Raw genomic sequence first — 22,332 nt, forward strand, 5'->3', positions numbered from 1 at the left:
GTGTTGCTGAATAAACTAACGTTGACTTTGTTTAAGCATGCACTACACCGAGATATTAAATGTCCCTCCCAACCAATCCAAAGCAAAGATGAGGAGCAGGTCAGAGTAATCAGTTAGTCTCTCTGCGCCACACAATCACATTTTTCTTTGAACCAGATTTGCATTAAGTGACAACTCAAGAGACTTAATGGTACCTCTCTGGAACCAGAAAATACTTTATATAACTTTTTATACATATTTCTTGTAGACAAAATGTTCGGAAGGTCTAATCTTAAATTGCAGTTTAACAAGCAAGAAGCTATCTGGAAATAACGTGTCTGCTTTGGCCACAGAGGGGCCTCTCTTTACTCGTTCTCACACCTGACAACTTTCTCAGAGACATTTTTCCCCTCTCTTTCCACACACACACATACACACCTTTTTTCATTAAATCTCCCTCCCTCCCTCAAGTGCAGCTCATTGTCGGTATGTGAAAGCAGTTGAAATTAGTCTGTTAAGATCTTCTCAGGTCTCTGTGCTGATCATGGATTTTTCTGTCTACCTCCCGACTCTGCTTTCTCTCTTCTCTCAGTGCACAGGTAGGATGCAAACACACACACATACATACACTTAGAATGCTCTGACATGAAAATCAGCAAAGTAACTTACGTAATCAAAGCAGTGATTTTCAACCACAGGTAAGATAATTCTAAAAAGCACGAAAAAAAATATCTGTGATGCGAAGAAATTCATATTTTTAACTGATTTCCTTCAAATATTAGTTTGTTCCATGTCAACCAGTGGTTCATTGTATGTCTTTATGACAGTTAAAATACAAAAAGGAAAAATACATATGTTTTCCTTGAACTGGCCACAAATGAGAGACATATTCAACAAGTGATGAGAGATTATTGTCATGAACAATATACTTGATTTGTTTCTCAATTCATCAAATAACCCTCCATCTATAAAGATCAGAATGTCTTGTTTTGTCCAAGTAGTCAAAAACATTCAATTGACAACAGCATAAGCGAAGAAAAGAATACACTTTTAAGATGTTTTAAGATAGCATGGATTTGTTTTAAAAGTGAGACAATGTATTTTTTAGATAGCAGTAAGTTAAATGAGCCAACATTAACCACCAAAAGTTTCTATTTCTTAGGAGTTCAACTTTTCATTTGTAAGATGATGACTGTGTTATTTATTCTTTTAAAACCTAGATTGTGTTACTTAAAAGGCTTGAAAATAGTAAGAAACGATTTATTTATTGTATGTGTTTATCTAGAATGCAGTTTTATTAGAGAATATATTAAGTGAGGACTCGGGTCACATGACTTGGTCCTAATACAGACTGAAAACACAATTTAGATTATTTGAGAAAATTAAAAAACAATTTGCACTTTGACTTAGACCTTAACATAACTGAGTATTTTCTAGTATATATATATATGTATTTATAAATAGTATATCGGTATTTATAAATAGTATATCGGTTTTAAACATTCAGTTTAAAATACCTTATTAGGTCTTGTTTTGGACGTAAAATAAGTCAACTATAAGGACTTGAAACTAAAGTGCAAAGACTTAGTTACTTGTGACTTGTAAAACAAAGACCTCTGAAAAATATGATGTATGAGGAAAAGAAAAGGAAAGAAATGAAGCTGGTGATATAAAAGGGTTTGACTTTTCTCCATTTGGCACTGGTGTATTTCGAGCCAGGCGGAGCAAAGCCAGCCTCCACCTGTGCATTGTTCTCAGTTGGTGAGAACTGTTGTCCCCTTTCACAGAATTGCATTGTGGGAAGCAGCGGGGTTAATCTGTGTTCCTATATTAGCTAAATGGTTCTCTATAGCGCCTTTCATTCCCACCGCAGAGTCAAACACTGGAGTTACATTCACATCAGCAACACAATACACAACCACAGCACAACACTGAGACTGCACCTGGTGGATGGACATGTTTAATGCTTCACAAATGAACACCACTTGTGATTTTTGAAGCGTAAATGCCTTGGCATGCAGGCCTGCAGTATCTGTTTTAATTTCCATTAGTAAATCAGCTTATTTCTTACAGCGGGGAATAAAGACACATTACAAGGCAGTCATTTAGTTATAATTTATCAACAATATATATCCAGTTTTCCTTATGCCAACTTCAGCAATGAAAACGTCAAATTAAATGTAGTTCTTCTTTTATGTTTTTCACTTTAGGCATGTAGTTGCAGCTGGCCTTTCTATGTGCACACTGTTGTAAATGAGAATCTCACTCAGAGGTTATGTCATTTGATTAGTTAATACCGAGATTAGATTTGTCACATAAAGCATTTCTAGTTTTTAGAAACCTATTTGTTTATTGGCAAATGAGAAAACAACATTGATGTTTGTACAGCATATTCTAAAACTGGTCATCTGTTTTTAACAGTGCAACAAAAAAATGTAAGAGAAATATAAACTTTCATATAATTCAAACTATTCAACACAAAATGGGTTGCTTTTTTGTTTGTGTTTAGCGCATTGTCGCAACAGTAAATCATTCAATCTTTTCAACACAATATGCTTTAGTCCTAGTTATTATTTTTAGTGTTTATGTAACCTCTGGTTAAAGCGCATTGACCGTCAGCTGTTGACTGAGTGTGACCTGTGACGGATTTACATCATACATTTCAGTGCTGGTCATATGTTTTGTTTTGTCATTATAACTGCTATCAGAGAACTGATGAGCATACAAAAAAGCCTCTGTAGGACATGATTAGTAATGTGAGAATTAAAACAGATCTGTGTGTGTGTGTGTGTGTGTGTGTGTGTGTGTGTGTGTGTGTGTGTGTGTGTGTGTGTGTGTCTGAGAATGTGTTTACCTGATCTGACTTCTCAAAGCTCACAGAGCACAAACACATTAGCAGATCAGCCGGTGAGATCGCTGACTGAGAACAAAAACAATGTGGCTAATGGGCCGTGGAAATGAGAAGAATAATGCCTTGTGTATTAACCAGAGAAAGCCATATTGTTTGGCACAGGAGAGAAGTGACTAGCCTTTACTATACAGTTAGTCTGTGTCTGAACTCAATGCTGTGCTTTCTCTGCAGCTCAGTGGTGTTACCAGAGCCAGTACTCCTGTGACGACACATGCCGAGGTAAGAAATGAAAAGACTATCACATGTTTCAAGAGAAAACCCCCAAATGGTTAAAAAAAAAAACATATCCGTAACATTCTTGTTAAAAATTGATCCAAGCCTATTTTTGTATGAATTAGAAAGTTTTAATAGTTTTAGTACTCAATAACAATGAATCACTTGGATGTGAAAGGGGTCGCTCGTAGTGATGAATCAACAGAATATTCACTCTGCAGTTTATGCAGTTTTGGCTTATATTCATAGTTGTATTTTCGACCACAGAAAGCAGCTGTTTTAAAAGAAAAGCAAATGAGGAGAACAGACTGCAAATGAAGTTGAGGTTGTATTTAGTCTTCTGGATGTGTATAGGCAACTGTTAGCTCAAACATTTGCCCCATCATTTAAATGATGTGATTACATTCTTTTTGCATACAGTTCCATGAAGTTGCCCAATATACAAGACACAATTCTTTAGAACACACACCTCTGGCCTTGTGACAAACACAAATCCAAAGCAGAGATGAACCAGACGAAACCTTCACTCCTGCTTTTAGCTCATTCTAAAAATAATTGAACATTTGGTTACCTAAGCAGACTTTGTGTTCATTCTCAGTGGGGTTAACAGTACTAGAAATCAAATAAAACCTGGAGGGGGAATTATATTGTGTATTATGTGTTTTTTAAAGTACTTTATGAAAGAAGAACATGTGTTCAGCCCAGAGTGACCTGTTCTCTCAGCATTTTGGGGGGAAATATCAGACACTGAAGCCTAAACGTGATGTTGTTCATGTTTTCAGATCCTATTCGATGGGCAGCTCAGTTTCCCAGCTGTGGAGGACTTCGCCAATCCCCAATCAACATCGTCTCAACTAAAGTGCACGTCAACAGCGCCCTGCCGCCCTTCAACTTCATCGGTCACACCAACACTATCAACGTCACAGTGGAAAACAAAGGACACTCTGGTGATTAGGAGCCTGCTTTCTTGGTGTCTTTCCCTCCAGACTATTATTTACCAGTTGTTAACAACTCTCACAATTTAATTTTAACAAATGTATTCTCTTGGCTGTAGCTCACTTTGCTCTGCCGCAGTCGGTCCGTCTGACTGGAGGAGCTCTGCCCGGTCACTACCGAGCCGCCCAGTTTCACTTCCACTGGGGAGGCAATGGGAGACCCGGATCAGAGCACACCATTGATGGAGAGCAGTTCCCCATGGAGGTACGTCACACAGGAGCTGAAATGTTAAGCTATTTAAATATTAAAGTGACAGGGGTTTAATAGGTCCAACAGCTTCATTCCTCACTGACCATTGAGGGTCAATGTTTTACAAACATGCCGGAAATGCAACCATTAATTCAGTCTTCAATGTTGGTAGAAATAATAGACTTAGAAGAACCTGAAAAGCATTGTCAAGTTGTTTAGGATTTACATGAGCTGTGCATATTTACAGTATCAGTCAATGAGTAGAGAAAAATGCAACTACCCTTTATTAATACCTTTCCCCACAAAAATATACTGATATTTTAACAAATGTGTGTTTAACACAGTGCACAGTATAAAATGCTCTCCACTACTGTAACTCATTGAGCTGTGTTTTGGGTTTCAGCTGCACATCGTCCACATCAAGGAACCGTACGGCTCTCTGGCAGAGGCCGAACATGACATGGCAGGTATAGCCCTGCTTGCCTTCCTGTTTGAGGTAATAGAATACATTCATTAGTCTGCGTTACTCTGCACTCTTAATATAAATATAAAAGCACAATTTTGGCTTGTGTCATAATGTTGGCGTCTTCCTCACAGGAATCACCAGATGATAATCCTCATCTGGACTCAGTAATAGCTTCTCTTGGCCGAGTAAAAAACAATGGTATGAGTGAACTTCTCAAATGTGAAGAACTTTCTTCATATTAATGGACTTAGCCTTTGAAATAAATTGTTATTTTAAATGTTTTACCAAACTAACCCTCTTTAAAAACACTTATTTGTGTGTTCAGCCAGCAGCACAGTGATCCCAAACTTCAGGCTCAGTGATATTATCCCGTCAGATAAGGACCTGTTCAGTTACTACCGCTATGTGGGCTCCATGACTACTCCAGGATGTGAGCAGGCCGTAGCCTGGACGCTGTTCCACAGGACGCTGCCCATCAGCAGCCGCCAGGTGAGAAACTATAGATTAAAGGCTAAGAGTCAACACACTGATGACCAATAATTGTTCTTGGTTGTATTTCCTCAATATGTGAACCTTCAAACATTTTGACATAAAATAAAACAATTATTTAAAGACTCTTGTTAGTGAGACTGTAAATAATTCCTACATAACAAAATGTTTCGTAAATAGATTTACATCCCAAAATATATTGCAAAATGCACCTTGTGTTGGATGTTACTAATAGAGACAAAAACCCTTTATCTTGTCTTGTATTCAAAGTGTAAAAAGCCTAAAGCCTATATTGCATTTACGCTGAAAACAACTTAAGCTAAACAAGTTCAGCATGAAGAATTGCTGGTAGGATTTTATTTACTTTATAACAATAGAAGAGTTGCTCCAAATATTCAAGTAAACTAAACATTTAATTGAAGGACCCATGAACCTTGTTAGATCGTTTTTTGGGAAAGCTTGAACAGATACTCTATTATTGAATCCCAAAAAAGACTTGATTAGATCAAAAGTCATTTAAACGTGTGCAGAATAAATTTATCTGTGCCTTGAAAAGTAACCCTTGATTCACTTTAAGACACATCCATGTCATTTTTATCTTTGACTAAAAAAGGTTTATTTTCCTACCCACTGCAGCTGGATGCGATAACTCAGCAGTGTCGATTCTGGACGGGACAGCCCATGACGGACATCTTCAGACCTACGCAGCCTCTGGACGGCAGGGTGGTGTATCGGTCCAAGGCGGGCGCCGCTCTGGGGGGTGTGATGCACTGGTGGGTCGGGGTTTCCTCCGTCCTGCTTGGGAGAACCGGTCTGATACACTGACTCAGCACATCTGATTTTAGGGCCAAAACTACTTTTACCTGTGTGATAGTGAACTGTTCATAATGTTCATGGTTATTCTTTTTTTGTAAGTGTCAATGTGACATTGAGAGATGTGCTATTGTAGAATGTGTATTTACCCTTTTCCAGTAGTGAACAAGTCAGCTCTGTACTAGCTATTTAGGAGGAACAGGCCTGTTGACCTGATATCATCATGACCTCCTTTAAAGTCTGGATAATATGCAGTTTCTGTTTGAGTAGGATCTTTACCTCTAGGCCTTTATGTCAACTTTCCTTATTGTTGTCATTAGGAGTCAATATTTTATAAATGCAAACTGTTGCTATAGATTTACTCTAATCTGCTTTACCCTAATATATGTTTTACAGTAGAAGGAGAGTGATGCAAAAATGTGTATAATTAATGGTTAACAATAGGTTATGTTTGTCTTTCTATCAATAACAATCTGAGGGTCTTTCCTTTTTCATTAACTGCTATGTTATGTAACTTAGCCTGCATATTGTTCTCTTCCCTGACAATCAGAACACTCAGCCTGGAAAATTAGACGGTCAAGGCATTTCCTTAATATTCTGTACACTTGTTAATTTGTAGAGAAAACAAATTATTTGTAAAAAAAACAAAACAGTGAATGTATTTAAACCCTTGTACAATCACAAAATAGACCTAAATAATTGTATGTTAGAAATGATATGATTTCATTGTTTAAAGATAATACAAATTATTGATAGAATGTCAATAAAATCTGAACTGATTGATTTTGTGTCTTCAATCATTTCTATAGAAGTTTTTTGTATAAATACTTAAAAGTGTTTAGTTTGCCTTAAGAAAAAACATTTGCGTTGTTTCACCTTCTCTTTTATTGTGTGGTGTTTATTAAGAGTCAAGTTTTGGGACTTATAATTGACACTGATGCTCTAAACGTAACCAATAAACTAACTAGAAAACCTATTTTACTGACATAGCTGTTACTTTGTGGAGATAGTTCATGTTTGAACAATTTCTTGACTTTCATGAATCAACAAATGTATTGTTATGCCAATAAACCTCACCACCTTGAGTCTGTGTGGGTTTGAAAAGAAAGATAAATTACCTTAATGATGTGTGGTGGAAATCAATCAGCTTTAATGACACAGCTGTAAAACATTGTTTCAGTAACATTTATTTATTTCGTAAACTATTTTACTCCAGCCCTTTGTAACAATTTCAAACATCCCTTGGTTAAATACCAACCAACTAAAATGTTTAAAAAGAATGAATAAGTCTTTTGACCTCAAACTGACATTTCATACCAACCTAAATGTTGGCAGCAAACCTGATTCAAATTGTTAAGGTGGAATTGGGTGGATGTCAATGCGTCTGTTTCTTAAGCCAGTCCCTCAGGTGGTCTAACTGTGCAGAAACGCTACTCTTGGCCGTGCCTCCAGGGGCCTGATATTGCTCCACACTGCTGCTGTAGTCCCACACCAAGGACACGTCACTTCCAAACAGAGGGCTAAAACCACGGTAGAGAAAAACAAAGAGAGAGGAAGTTGAGAAAATCAAAATGGCTGGAGGAGAAAATAATGGGAGAGGAACTTATACTAATCCTGTTGCTTGAAAATAAACTAATGGTTGAGTTTGAATCTTTTAGCAGTTGTGTATGTGTTAATGGGAAGAAGACAGTCACCTAAGAGCACTCAGGTCTTCCAAAGTGAGTTGATTCAGGGCGACATTTTTGGATTCAGCAGCAAACACCGCTTTTCCAGAGATACCATGGGCCTCTCTGAACGACATCTACAACACAGGGTAACAAAGAAATACATGGAAAACTATAACTTGCCTTGTTTGCTATTGTCTTTATTATGGCTATCCTACATGTAGGAGTAGTAAGTAAGTAAGTAAGTATTGTTCTCTGCGGCACATGTTAAATAAAGTTACCAGAACTTTTTTTTTTAAACGCCTTAATATATATAGTCAAGAGTTCTTTTTCACTTGGTTGAACAGTTGACATGAAGATGTGATAAATATCATAATTAATCCAAAAAAATAAATGTCATCATTATTATCTGTTTACTAAAGTGAACTATAGTGATCGTAAAACAGCCTCCTAAGAATATTCACATTGTATTATTTGTTTAAAACCTTTATTTTATTTTAATCAAATTCCTTTATAAAGACTTTGTGGAAATATTCGTAGAAAGGGAAACACAACGTACCCCCTGCCTCACAAGGTAGTAGGCCAAGTCAGTAGCCAACATGTCCGGACTGAGGGCCGCTTGCATCACACTCTGGTTAATCTGAAAGCAGGAGACACATTGAAGGAATCAAAATCATTGGACTTCTGTTCGAAACAATTTCCCCTTCTTTTAAAACGGCTGCTTTAACAAAAAAGTCTCGATATCTCAACTAGTAGAATCATAAAATATTGTATGCAATGCTATGAAATTGGTGTCAATAAAACATGCACATTTGGGTCTATCGTCTTTCTTTCTGCTTATATACGTTTGGGTTTTATTCATTGTGTCACCGTTTATTTCAGTGTGTCCAAAGAAAAAAGATAAATAAAGAAGTCAAGATTGAACAAAATATGAAGCCAAGCAGCCGCAACCTTTCAAAGTTATGAAAATCATCAACAACCTCCTGCAACAATGAGACTGAGCAGTGTGTTTTTTCTTTCTAAATAATAAACAGTGACTTCATCTCTGACCTTGAGAGTTGACATGACTCCGGTTGTCACTTGCAGCACAGCGTGGACAGTGTCATAGCAGTCAAACATGGCCTCCTTATCCTCCTGAAGAAACATGTCAAGGACGAAGACAGCATGACAAAAAATCTAGGTGTAAATTACACAGAAAAAGTCCTTCCAATGAAGTGAAAGCACACAAAAGACACATTTTCATACCTGCAGGTCTTTGTTGTAGGTGCTGGGCAGGCCCTTCAGAGTCATCATGAACCCTGCACACTGGAATACACACAGTACACACTTCAGTTTTACAAGAAAGCAGCAACGAGTCATACAAACTAACACAACTTGACAAAAATAGCAAGCCTGAATGTGCTGCTCTACTTCTGAGAAATATAAAAGGACCATACTTAAAGCTACAAACTAGTAAAACCTGACAACTTTTACAATGAGGGTTGCCAGGTTTGATTCTAAAGTAAAAGATAGTGATAGCTCTATGACACATGAGGGCGCTGCTCTTCCAGAATAAAGCTATTAGTGGTGAAAGATATGCAGTTCATTCATTTAATCAATCATTTTCTATTAAAAAGAATAGGAAGCTGCTATGAAAATGTTTGTCTTTGCAGTGCTTTTACATATTTGACTTCTCTAGACACAATATTGAGTGCCAATTAAGGTCCTTTGATGAAAAGATAATTGAACAATAGTGTATCTTTAGTCAGAGGTCTTACGCTGCCAAAGACACGACCTGCTTTACTCCTGATCAGCTCCAGACTGTCTGCATTCTTCTTCTGGGGCATCAGACTGCTGCCTGTGCTGCACAATCAGCAAGTATAGGGGAGACGAAGAAAGGAAACAAGGTAAATGCAGGTTTAAATGCACAATTAAAGATTGGGCTTAATACAGCTTTAACATTTCATAATGCTGATGGTTGAGGTGAAAAAACCTGTCTACAGAGACAGTAAGATCTAAAAGTTTTCATTTCACTTTGACATCATTCAGTGTGTATAACATTTTTTATTTTTTACAGCAGCCCTTAAAACCTATGTGAGCTTTTGTTTACTGACTAACCATTATAAATTCACCCGGACATTTTCAAATATCATTTACTATATTGAATTGGAGTAATGCACATGTGGAGCTTAAAAACAATACAAAATGCCTGACTTGTCACAAGTCTATCCAAATGTGTGTAATCTTAAGATCATGTGCAAACTGTATTTTAGGACCATGTTATAAAATACAAACCGACCAGTAGGCGTCAGAGAGCGAAATGAAGGAGAACTCTTTTGTGCTGTACAGCATCAGGTCCTCGGCCATCTTACTCAGATGGGTCAAACACAATGAGGCCCAAAATAAGAACTCCGCTAAAGAAACAGACACAGAGGCATTACATGAAGAAACGTAGAGAACACAGATACATTTTCTTTTTTTTTATGTTTATGTTTCAAATGACTTGAAAGACATGTAAGGTTTTACGTACCGACAAAGTCCCTTTGGCCTGTAGCGTCCATGCTGTTAATACTGATTCCATCAAACTCCAACTCTACACATGAGGAGAAATTGTATAGTTTGACTTCATAAAAATCTCATTTTATAAATAAACCACACAAAAGTGAAAGATAGCTGCAACAAAGGTGCTCTCAAAGTATTTTGACAGGATAATCTTGACATTTTCTGGCCCGACCTTTCCGCAGTAGCTCCCTGTCGATGTCAAATGGTGTTCCAGCAATGGCACCACTGCAAAACCACAAGAATCCTTGTTATTAAATGATCAGATCAATGGGAGAAAGTCAGTTTCAAACCGTGAGTTTGTGTTCAAAGCATACCTGCCAAGAGGTAGGACATTAACCCTTTTCTTGATCTCCTGAAGTCGGTCCACATCTCTGCTCAGAGCAACAGCATGACTGTGGGCAAAAAAACAAACGTCGCTGTTATTAACAAAAGATCATCTAAAAATAAAATGCCACTTTATTAAAAAGGTCACCTTAGAATCCAGTGGCTCCATCTGATTGGCTGAGCTCTCTGCATGTGAGTGTAACCGGGAAACAGGACGTCAATTTCTCTGTAGACAGTAGACAGACACAACTTTTGAAAAGAACAGGGAAAAGTGTATTTGTTGTTTGTGTAAATCTGTTTCTATCTCACGCTGCCGCCCGCTCCACCATGGTGGACATCAGCTGTAGGGCATTGTCCGTCAGGGTGGTGATGGCATCTCGCAGCCAAAGCCTCATGTCCGTCACAACCTGGATAACACAAACACACGCAGCACGGTCTACTGATATCAGCTAGTTCTTACAGAAAAGTCAAACATAGGCGGCAAACAATCATTTTAGTGTAAAAACAAACCTGGTCGTTTCTGCTCCTGCCTGTGTGCAGCTTCCCTGCAGGTGCACCGATCAGCTCCTGAAAAAATAACAGGCAGTAAAATGACTAAAATAAATACTCATCACAATCAACACCAATCTACCAAGGATGAAAGACAGAGTATGTTAATTAAGCAATAGCTCACGACAGGCCGTGGTATATGCTCATTATATCACAGCTAAGGGGCGTGGTTCGGCCCGACGCGAAGCAGATTGCTTGATTTGACTTGTCCGTTTTATAATAACCCTTATAAAACGGACAAGTCAAATCAAGCAATCTGATTGGTTCTTAGCCGTGATAAACTGAGCGTATACCACGGGTAGAATTGTAAGTTACTTTTCACAACAAGTCATTATCCCTCCGCGTCTGAGAAAAACAGTATACCATTGGGCATACTGGAACAAGAAAACAGCGGAGAAGTAAAGGGGCAGAAACTCTTCCTTTTTATGCAGCGGTCCAGATGGCAAAACATATTCAGTGTGCAGTTCCTTTGGCATTAGGGCAGGAAGTTCTAGATACTTTCCAAGGTTTGACATAATGAATTGTGCTACTTTTAAAGCAAGCAACGATGTTTTCAAATCTGTAATCAAAGAGGTCCGCAAAAACACTATCGACCAATGAAATTGCTTGATTTGACTTGTCAGTTTTATAAATATATTTACATTTCTTCCGTTACGAAAAAAACGTACAAAGCATAAGATGGAAACATTTAAGATTAACTTTGACCTCCGGGGGGTCTTACTATGGAGGAGTGGATTGAGGAGGAAAAAAAGCACCTAACGACGACATGCAGAGCTACGTGAAGAGCAGGTAGACCAACTGGAAAAGTACCACCATTCAAAAGCTTTCTGATGCAGGTCTTGAAACAAAGCAGAGAAATTATGACCGTTAGTGGCCACAGTTGCGAAAGCTCACTCCAGAGCTACTGGAAGCCGAATCTTGGGGACCCGAGAAAGTGGAACAATATTCTCGCCACACCAAGCAACAGCCTAGAATAGTGGTTCCCAACCTTTTTTACCAAGAGCCCCCCCAAATGACTCCTGTTGGAAGTTGCGCCCCCCCCCACACACACATAAGGGGGGGGGGGGGGGGGGGGGGGGAAGTATTTTGTTAAAGGAGGATTTAACAAACATGTCACCCGTTGAGCATATTTGGGATGCTCTGGATCGGCGTATACGACAGCGTGTTCCAGTTCCTGCCAATATCCAGCAACTTCGCACAGCCACTGAAGAGGAGTGGACCACCATTCCACGGGCCACAATCAACAACCTGATCAACTCTATGCGAAGGAGATGGGTGACATGTTAGGGTTAGGGTTTAACCCTAGGGTTTTCGGACCCCCCCAGACTCCCCCAATAAAGCAAAACTGCACGTTTCAGAGTGGCCTTTTATTGTGGCCAGCCTAAGGCACACCTGTGCAATAATCATTAATCATGCTGTCTAATCAGCATCTTGATATGCCACACCTGTGAGGTGGGATGGATTATCTCGGCAAAGGAGAAGATCTCACTATCACAGATTTTTTCAGATTTGTGAACAATATTTGAGAGAAATTGTTATTTTCTGTATGTAGAAAATGTTTTAGATCTTTGAGTTCATCTCATGAAAAATAGGAGCAAAAACAAGTGTTGCATTTATATTTTTGTTCAGTGTAGATATATAGCTAATATATGATATATAGCTTCGCGTCGGGCCGAACCACGCCCCTAGCTGTGATATAATGAGCATATACCACGGCCTGTCGTGAGCTATTGCTTAATTATTACATGGCTTAGTTGAATACTCGATTCTGATTGGTCAATTCGAACACGTGACACGTTAATACGGAACAGACCGCTGTCAAGCACGTTAAGGACGCTCACATCTGCACAAACAAGTCCGTTCGATTTAACTGTACAGTTTGGCCATGCAGTTTGCTTTTCTAACGGTACGTCCACACAGCAGCTTTAAAAAAAAATCTTCCAACGCTTCTCTTCCCATTGACTTTGAATGGGAGTGACGTCACTTTGCCTCGCTTTTCGCCGAACTGCATTGTGGGGAAGCGAAGCGAAGATTTTCAGGATTTACAGGATTTTTCAGGATTCAAAAGTTGAGCAATGTTCAACTTTTGAAGCTGAGCTTGAAGCGTCAGCCAATCAAATCCCGTTTATGCAAATCTGACAGTACAAGCGCTAGCCATAGTAGCCAATCAAACCGCGTGCAAGCTGGGAGAGCCAGACCGCAGTTCATTTCCTCATATTCCAAACGAGAAATTACGGTAGCAAATCACCCGGTTCTTTACGACCAGAACTATTTACCGGGATACAAACCGGAGGAATCAGGCATGGAGGGAGGTGGCAGAGACAGTGTGTGAAACTGGTAGGTTTTCGCCTGTTTGGAGAGTTTATATATATATATATATATATATATATATATATATATATATATATATATATATAAATCCCCGGTTTTTTTTGCTTTGTATGCCGGGGGCGGGAGATTCATGTGATTGGTTGTTGGTCGCGAAAAATCCCCAAGCTGTCAGACACGCCCAGCTCCAAGATTTTTTCAAAGCTGCTGTGACAATTTCAATTTTCATTACAAAAGAAAACAGCGGAGAAGTAACGGGCAGAATTCCTCCTTTTTACGCAACGGTCCAGACATAGACATCAAACGGCGACACATATTCAGTTTCCAGTTACTTTGACATTAGGGCAGGGATATCTAGACACTTTCCAAGATTTGACATAATGAATTGTGCTACTTTTAAAGCAAGGAGCGATATTTTCAAATCTGTAATCAAAAAGCTCCTCAGAAACGCTATCGAAGCAGTTCCTGCTGTTGCTACGTTAGTTCAAACGGTAACAACGGACTATTTTTCTTAGCGGATGCATGTCAATTTAAATCAATACATACATACAACTATTTTTTAAATCAATAAAATCATTTTCTAAATCCATAAAAGCATTCCAATTAATATTGGGAGTCATAACGTTACTTTGTTGAGAATGTGGCCATGTAATAAGCGAGATAATGTGCAGCGACTTGGTCATTATGCGGAAAAGAACACCTTCATGCCTATCTAGATCCCTCCGCTTCCCGTCGGGCTTCTGATCAGCCTGTCGGTGTTCTTTTCCCCATAATGACCGCGTCGCAGCACATTATCCCTTACATAGCTAAAGGAATCATTATTATGTTAAATACCGTTTTGACTCACTTCTTCAGATATATGTGAAACTCATAAGCCTTATCTCACCTTTAGCCTGCGCTCATTGGCAGTGTGAATGTCTTCATCTCCAGGTTTGATCACAAAAGCACTTTTGGACCACTCTTCTGAAATCTGGAGAATCCAAAAAAGATTATAACACTAAATAAGTTAAACCTATACTGTGCCATTAAAGAGTTCTTCTCTGCGTTTAACAAAGACATGGAGAGCTACTTTTAAATGCATTATGGACCAACTGAGTTAGAGGCAGCTCAAACCACTTAAATTACATTTTACATCAACATTATGCTTGTGTTTTGTGTTAGTTGCTTAATTTCACTTGCATTGCCAAAGCATAACACCAGGTTAAAGAATAATGCCTAAAACCTGAGCTGACTGTTAAACTGAGGCTGTTAGGCAGCTTACATGTCACATGATATAGTATTGTCCAGCACAAACTCAGCATAATACAGAGAGGAATTCTGCCCTATGGCACATTTTCAGCTGTCATCTATTAACCTACATAAACAGTGCAACAGTGTATTCCCAAGACAAGTGTGAGAGCATTGTAGTCAGAAAGTGAAGTATCACACAGACTATTCGCTGCACAGTGTTCATGTGGTGAATTTAAAGTCAGTTTATTTCCCATTTATTCATCTCTGTTTTTGTGTGCGCGTGCGTGCGTGCGCGCGTGTGTGCGATCACCTGATCCAGTCCTTGTAAAATCTGATTCATCTCATCTGTGGTGACCAGCTTTGTCTTCTCCAGAGCTTTCACATAAGCCTTGCTCCCTTGGATGTCAGCATCCCACATCCTCTTGTCATAAGCGATGGATGCATTGAACCTCTCCATGATAGGATCAGTGTCTCCCACGAAGCGACCTCCCCAAAGTTTATTTCCCTGACAAGCGGCACAGACAGGGAGCAACTGGCTTTAGCTAAATGTTAGATGGAACACAGTTGGTAGAAACAATACAATATTCGCCTTTACATGTGTCTGTAATATGGTGGTCCTAGTTTTACAGCTTGCTTTAGCTCCAGCTGGGTGTTAAAACAACAAAAACACATGTATGCCGGTGGTCGAGATGCCTTAAGCTTTACCTTACCTCTGTGCTGGCCATGGTTTTCGTCGGTCGCTGTCTGTAGCGGTTTTGTCAGGTGAAACAATATTTAGGCAGAGGGGAAGTTGAATGCCAACTACAACCCAATAATAACGTAGCTTCTAGACGTGAGGCTACAGCGAGGCAGTTTCCCTCTAAAGGTGTGTGTATCTCTTTAAAAGACGTCACCGAAGACGTCCCACGCTGCTTCCCATTTTACGTCATCCGTTTAAAGTTAAGAAAACTATTTCTATTATAATTACATGGCTTTTAAAAAAAATATGAATCATATAATCCATTGATTTGTTTTCTTATGGAGCTATTTCAGCCTCATAAGTTTTGATCATTCAAAAAAATAGAATTTATTTGAAATTCCAAGTTTTCATCCTGAACTTTGAAAAATACAATGTTGTATTCAAAACAAAAAAACGTATTTGAAATAATTGTTCAGGTTGAATATTATTTTGATTCAGTTCAGCAATTTTTTTTAATAAAATATTTATTTTCATATTTCACTTTTATACATATTTTGATATTTGAATACTTGTTTTTTTCAGTTTCAGATTTTACGTTTTCAGATTCAAAACAATTATTTTTTCAGTTTCAAATCTTTTTTTTAAGGTTTCAATCTTTTTTTCGCCTTCAGATCGTTTTTCACTTTCAGATTTTTTTTTTCCGCTTTCAGATCTTTTTTTTTTCGCTTTCAGACTTTTGACCCTGATATTGCTTCGGGGGGCGGGGCTTAGCAAAGAGTAGTTTGGCACCCTGAGTGACAGCCCTCCCTCTGTCATGATGCCTTCATGGATGTTAGGTAGCGCAAGATATACAACTACACACTTTCTATACACAATACTCCCGTGATTGGTGGTAAACAAAACTGATACCAGCATCAAAGTTCCGTTAAGCGAGCTGTTGAGCATCGTAGTTGGCAACAATCAAGGTATAAGAGCAATAAACTGTGCTAGAATCTGAAATCACGTATCCGCAATCAAACGTTGTCCTTCCCCACTTCCACGTAGCTCCATGAACGCAGCATAGTATTGGCTTGGTTTTTGCGATCAGAATCAGAATACCTTTATTAGTCCCACAGGGGATACATTTACTGTTAGGATTATGTTTTAAACAGGACCCAGGCGCAGGCAATGACTGAAGATGTTGAAATGGTTTATTGTTTCGGAGACTCAGGCAGGTTTGGTGATTATGGAGGTCCGGAGTGGAGGTAGGCAGTGAGAGGCTGGACTGATTACCAGGCAGGCAGGTATCAGAGCCGTGGGAAGTAGGGGTGCTGAGGGTGCTGCAGCACCCCCTGGTGGAGGACAGGGGATCTGCACTTCAACAAGATTAAATACAAATATAATACAAAAAAAACTTATTTTCAGCCTTGATGTAACAACATTCATAATTAAGTAAAGATAACACCCTTTTCACCCCGGTTACATTTTCTATTTGCCCTGTACGATGGGCGCTGTAAGTGATGAAAGTGGGGGATGTTGGCTTATCAGGCTCCCGCAGCTCACAGCCAGCGTAAGAGAGAGAGAGAGAGATAGATAGATAGAGAGAGGGGGTGTACCGGTACCGGCGGGGAATGTTGTTAGCTTCTGCTGCGCTAACAGATATAAGAAGCTGTTTCTACAATAATGTGGAGGGAGCGCTCTCCTGCCAGACTGAGAGGCTCAGTGAGGTAAAGGACTCTGAGTGTTCAGATAGTTCACTTTAGTCTAAATGATCTCAGTGGGTCTCAAACGTTTTGATCACAATTCATGTAAACAAATATTTCCAAGGCACTCCTTTATAATTATTAGGATAAATAAAAACAGGTTTCAAATCATTCTAATGTATACTATGGGCCAGTAAACCAAAAATATTGTTTAAAACTGGAGATATTTAAAAATATGCATAAATAAATAAATGTTAACTGATAACATAAGATATAAATGAACCACAAAAATAAAACAAGTTAGCCTACATTTATTTGTTATTGGCTATGGTGGGTTATTGGATATGTTCACATACTTATTTGATTATTAAAATGCAAACCGATCTTTTTCATTTGGGTGTTTTAGAGTTGTATCCCCTAGATCGGTCTCTAGTTTGGGCGCTCAAAGTGCATCAGATTGAAGCATTTTACTTTAAAATGTAAAAATAAATCTTCCCCGGGGGGTACCCCCGGACCCCCCTAGAGGATGTGACGTCCACCCCCCAATTAAAACATGTTCATGCAATTCTAGATACATTTGAAGCCTTTTTATATAAGCTGTCCGCCATAACAATACGTTTCTCTGTTTGTAGTGTATTGGTCTTTTCTAGAGGTTTTTCATTGCCAGCTAAAATCTTGCCTAGAGCCAAATTGGTCAAAACCGGCCCTGGTGTCATCCCCACAGCACCCCCCATTTAAAACATGTTCCCACGGCTATGGGTAGGATGCAGGAAGAAGCAGGCAGGTTGGCTGGAATCTCTGGTGGATGATGGCCGAGGGATTGCACTGGAAACACAAGAGAAACTAGTTACAAAGAGTACGGATTTACACGCAGACAGGATAACTGAATGGGCAGCCAGGAGGATGTAATACCACTGGTGTAGAAAACAATCTGGCGGTGAGTTGCTGGGAGACTGGAGTAGATAAGCTGTGTCCTGATTAGATGATGAGGGACAGCTGAGTCGGACGGCCAGGTGAGAGCAATCAGGCTGCTGCCTGCAAGGGACACCACACCCTCTCCACACACACACACAGGGGAACAAACAGGGACACAGTTTGGACTGTGACAGTACCCCCCCCCCCCCTCAACGGGAGCCTCCAGGCGAACCACCAGGCTTATCTGGGTGGTCCCTGCGAAAGTCCCGAATGAGAGAGGGACATAGAATAAGCTTGCGGGACACCCAGCTCCTCTCCTCAGGACCATAACCCTCCCAATCAACCAGATACTGGTACCCACGGCCCCGGCGGCGAATGTCCAACAGCCGTCGGACCGTGTAGGCCGGGTGGTCATCAATAACAAGGGTGGGTGGAGGGGAGATGGCTGGAGGGCACAAAGGGCTGGACAACCCTGGTTTCAACTGGGACACATGAAAGGTTGGGTGAATTCTCATGGAGGGAGGCAGCTTGAGTCTAACAGCAGATGGATTGATTATGCGCTCGATCACATAGGGGCCAATGAAGCGTGGTTTCAACTTCTTAGACTCAGCTTGTAAAGAAATATTCTTTGAAGAAAGCCAAACTTTCTGAACTGGTTGGAACTGGGGAGCTGCGGTCCGGTAGCGGTTTGCAATATGCCGATTGCGTTCATCGGAGCGGAGAAGGGCAGAGCGGGCATCCTTCCAAATCCTACGACAACGACGGAGATGGGCTTGGACAGAGGGAACTGCGATCTCATCCTCTTGGGCTGGGAACAAAGGGGGTTGATATCCAAGAGAACATTCAAATGGGGACATACCGGTAGCAGCACTAGACAGTGAGTTATGAGCGTATTCAATCCAGGGCAGATGTAAGCTCCAGGAGGTGGGATTCCGGGAGGTGACACAGCGAAGTGCAGCTCCAAGGTCCTGATTGGCTCTTTCGGCCTGCCCGTTAGTCTGAGGATGATAGCCTGAGGAGAGACTGACAGATGCTCCAAATGCTCGACAGAATGCTTTCCATACCTGAGATATGAACTGTGGCCCTCTGTCGGAAACAATGTCTGTTGGAATGCCATGGAGCCGGACAACATGATTGACCAGGAGGTCAGCAGTTCCAGAGGCTGTGGGGAGTTTAGGAAGAGGCACAAAATGAACTGCTTTGGAAAAGCGATCAACAATAGTGAGAATGGTTGAGTTACCCTGTGAAACCGGGAGGCCGGTAACAAAATCTAGGCCGATGTGACTCCAGGGACGACTAGGGACTGGGAGAGGCTGGAGTAGACCGATAGGGGCCTGGTGTGAAGACTTGCTACGGGCGCAAATCGTGCAGGCCAGCACAAAGGCTCGAGAGTCCGCTTCCATAGAAGGCCACCAGAAGTGTCGTCTCAGGAGGGATAGGGTCCGACTCACACCCGGGTGGCAGGCAAAGCGGGAAGCATGGGTCCATAGGAGAACCTGTGAGCGGACAGAGTCAGGTACAAACAAACGGTTAGCTGGACCCTTTCCTGGATCTGGATGGTCTCTCTGTGCCTTCCTCACTGAGTTCTCAATCTCCCATGTTACAGCGCCCACCACTCTGGTAGCGGGGATTATGGTGTCAGGAGCTATGGGATCCTGATCCACTGCAAACTGCCGGGACAATGCGTCAGGTTTAAGGTTTCTAGAACCAGGTCGGTAGGTAAGGGTGAAGTTGAACCTCCCAAAAAACAATGCCCAGCGTGCCTGACGGGAGTTTAGTCGTTTGGCAGTTTGTATGTAGACCAGGTTCCTGTGGTCTGTCCACACAATGAATGGATGTTCAGAGCCTTCCAGCCAGTGCCTCCATTCTTCCAGCGCAAGCTTAACAGCAAGCAGCTCCCTGTTGCCAACATCATAGTTGCGCTCAGGGGTTGTCAGTCGTCGGGAAAAAAAAGCACAAGGGTGAAGCTTTTGGTCGGAGACTGAGCGTTGTGATAGAACCGCCCCCACACCGGTGTTGGATGCATCAACCTCAACAATAAACTGAAGAGATGAGTCAGGGTTCATAAGAATAGGAGCCGAGGTGAAACGTCTCTTCAGCTCAGAGAAGGCAGCCTCAGCCTGAGTAGTCCACGAGAAGGGGATTGCTGGGGAGGTGAGTTGGTTGAGAGGACCGGCAACCCGACTGTAGTCTCTGATGAACCGGCGATAGAAATTTGCAAAGCCCAAGAAACGTTGGAGCTGCTTCCTGGTGGAAGGCTTGGGCCATTGTGCCACTGCTTGTACCTTCTCTGGGTCTGTTCTCAGCTGACCTTGCTCAATGATGTAGCCCAGGAAATCCACTGAATCCACGTGAAATTTGCATTTCTCTACTTTGACAAACAGCTTGTTCTCGAGGAGCCTTTGTAGAACCTGCTGCACATGTTGGGTGTGTTCCTCCATGGTCTGTGAGAATATCAAGATATCATCAAGATACACAAATACTGAACGGTTCAGGAAGTCACGGAGGACATCGTTCACAAGAGCCTGGAAGACAGCTGGGGCATTGGTGAGTCCAAAGGGCATCACTAGATACTCGAAATGGCCTAGTGGGGTGTTGAACGCCGTCTTCCACTCGTCTCCTTGACGTATGCGGACCAGGTGGTAAGCATTCCTGAGGTCGAGTTTCGAGAAAATGGTGGCCTTCTGTAGGGGTTCGAAGGCTGAATTGATGAGGGGCAGTGGATACTTGTTCTTGATGGTGATGTTGTTAAGGCCCCGGTAGTCAATGCAGGGGCGTAGGGAGCGGTCCTTCTTGGATACAAAGAAGAAGCCTGCTCCGACGGGAGAAGAAGAGGGTCTTATGATGCCAGCAGCCAGTGAGTCTTTGATGTATGTCTCCATGGCCTCACGCTCAGTTCGGGACAAGTTAAACAGGCGACTGGATGGGAGAGATGCCCCAGGAAGAAGATCTATTGTACAGTCGTAAGGGCGATGAGGGGGCAGAAAAAGAGCTCGCTGCTTGCTGAAAACCTCTCCCAGGCGATGATAAACCGGAGGGACAGCGGACAAGTTGAGTGGCTCCTGCTGAACTGGAGGAATACCGACCTCTGCTGGGGGAATTGCAGACCGCAGGCATGAAGAGTGACAAAAGGAACTCCAACTCCTTACTTGATTCTCCGACCAGTCCATGTGGGGGTTGTGCAGTCTTAACCATGGCTGCCCCAGAACTCGGGGTGTGTGAGGGGAGGACATGACGTGGAACTGAATCATTTCATGGTGATTACCGGACAGGACGAGATGTAGGGGTTCGGTGACATGGGTAACGCGTGCCAGGAGCTTCCCATTCAGACCTCGAGCATTGAGAGGAGCTGTTAGAGGTTGAGTTGAGATGCCAGCTGAGGCAACCAGTTGGGCATCCAAAAAACTCTCATCAGCCCCAGAGTCCACTAGGGCAGGCAGAGAGAGAGACTGTTGATTTAACAGCAGTGTGGCTTCAAGAGGCTTGCGGGTCTGGGGGGTTGAGGAAGAAACAGCCTTGCTCACCAGTATCCCCACCTTTACTGGCGGGCACCCTCTTTTGGGCGCTGGGGGCATGTGTCCACGAGATGACCGGAGTAGGCACAGTAGACACAAAGTCCCTCTCTCATTCTCCGGAGAAGTTCTTGGGGAGTGAGTCGGGCTCTGCCTAGCTGCATCGGTTCCTCTGAAGACAGGAGAGGAGAAAAGACTTCAGATGGAGCACTAGGACTTGGGAAAGTCTCGGACCTGAATCTTGCGAGAGGAGACGAGACAGGGCGAGAGGGGAGTGACCCAGGAGATCGACTGGCTCTTTCCCTACGGCGCTCCCTAAGGCGGTTATCCAGTCTTATGGCTAGGGAGACCAACTCATCCAAGTTAGCTGATTCGTCCCTGACTGCTAACTCATCTATAACAGAATCAGTTAGCCCGGTTTGAAAAACCACTTGAAGCGCTGTGTCATTCCACCCCGCCTCTGCCGCTAAGGTCCTAAATTCCACTGAGTATTCGGCTACACTACGGGAGCCCTGTCGCAGTGAGAGGAGGCGTTTAGTAGCGTCCCTACCGCTGACGGGGTGGTGGAAAACTTTCTTCATTTCTTCTGTAAACTCTGGATAAGAATAACAGAGGTTGGACTGACTCTCCCATACAGCTGATGCCCAGGCTAGGGCGCTACCCGTAAGTAAACCTATCATATAACAAATCTTAGCTCTGTCATTAGCATAAGTAGACGGCTGCTGCTCAAACACAAGAGAACACTGCATTAAGAAAGAGTTACATGTCCCTAAGGCACCTGCGTACCGCTCTGGAGTGGGAATGTTTGGCTCACGTGAAGGGAGAGCGGGCTGGGCTGGAACCTGTGCTAAG

General features: G+C 41.7%; 2 protein-coding genes across 3 annotated transcripts; one reads left to right on the top strand and one right to left on the bottom strand.

Moving 5' to 3' along the window:
- Positions 1 to 138: 138 nt before the first annotated feature.
- On the top strand, positions 139 to 7,078 carry ca4c (carbonic anhydrase IV c). Its single transcript, XM_079648756.1, has 8 exons — positions 139 to 578; positions 3,062 to 3,109; positions 3,886 to 4,050; positions 4,158 to 4,303; positions 4,692 to 4,784; positions 4,886 to 4,952; positions 5,080 to 5,243; positions 5,880 to 7,078. The coding sequence occupies exons 1-8, from the start codon at positions 524 to 526 to the stop codon at positions 6,066 to 6,068; spliced, it is 927 nt and encodes a 308-aa protein (XP_079504882.1). The 5' UTR covers positions 139 to 523; the 3' UTR covers positions 6,069 to 7,078.
- Positions 7,079 to 7,227: 149 nt separating this feature from the next.
- On the bottom strand, positions 7,228 to 15,568 carry asl (argininosuccinate lyase). Of its 2 annotated transcripts, none has more exons than XM_079648754.1 (16): positions 15,403 to 15,568; positions 15,003 to 15,197; positions 14,349 to 14,432; positions 11,096 to 11,152; positions 10,895 to 10,992; positions 10,734 to 10,811; positions 10,576 to 10,653; positions 10,434 to 10,486; positions 10,230 to 10,292; positions 9,999 to 10,113; positions 9,478 to 9,562; positions 8,966 to 9,025; positions 8,771 to 8,854; positions 8,280 to 8,360; positions 7,751 to 7,857; positions 7,228 to 7,576 (listed from the first exon to the last, which is right to left on the bottom strand). In XM_079648754.1, exons 1-16 carry the CDS (start codon positions 15,415 to 15,417, stop codon positions 7,432 to 7,434), a joined length of 1,398 nt encoding a protein of 465 aa, XP_079504880.1. In that variant the 5' UTR covers positions 15,418 to 15,568; the 3' UTR covers positions 7,228 to 7,431. The 2 variants fall into 2 exon arrangements, with proteins under 2 accessions (XP_079504880.1, XP_079504881.1); XM_079648755.1 differs by having other exon boundaries at positions 15,398 to 15,533.
- Between the last annotated feature and the right edge of the window lie 6,764 nt (positions 15,569 to 22,332).

The sequence above is a fragment of the Notothenia rossii genome (genome assembly GCF_949606895.1).
Source record: "Notothenia rossii genome assembly, chromosome: 9".
NCBI lineage: Eukaryota > Metazoa > Chordata > Actinopteri > Perciformes > Nototheniidae > Notothenia > Notothenia rossii.

Coding starts and splice junctions, on each gene's coding strand:
- ca4c (XM_079648756.1), top strand. CDS start 524: ATGGATTTTTCTGTCTACCTCCCGACTCTGCTTTCTCTCTTCTCTCAG. Junction 579..3,061: donor TCTCTTCTCTCAGTGCACAG/GTAGGATGCAAA, acceptor CTTTCTCTGCAG/CTCAGTGGTGTTACCAGAGC. Junction 5,244..5,879: donor TGCCCATCAGCAGCCGCCAG/GTGAGAAACTAT, acceptor TACCCACTGCAG/CTGGATGCGATAACTCAGCA.
- asl (XM_079648754.1), bottom strand. Junction 14,433..15,002: donor TTTTACAAGGACTGGATCAG/GTGATCGCACAC, acceptor TGGATTCTCCAG/ATTTCAGAAGAGTGGTCCAA. Junction 10,114..10,229: donor AGGCCAAAGGGACTTTGTCG/GTACGTAAAACC, acceptor CTGTTTCTTTAG/CGGAGTTCTTATTTTGGGCC.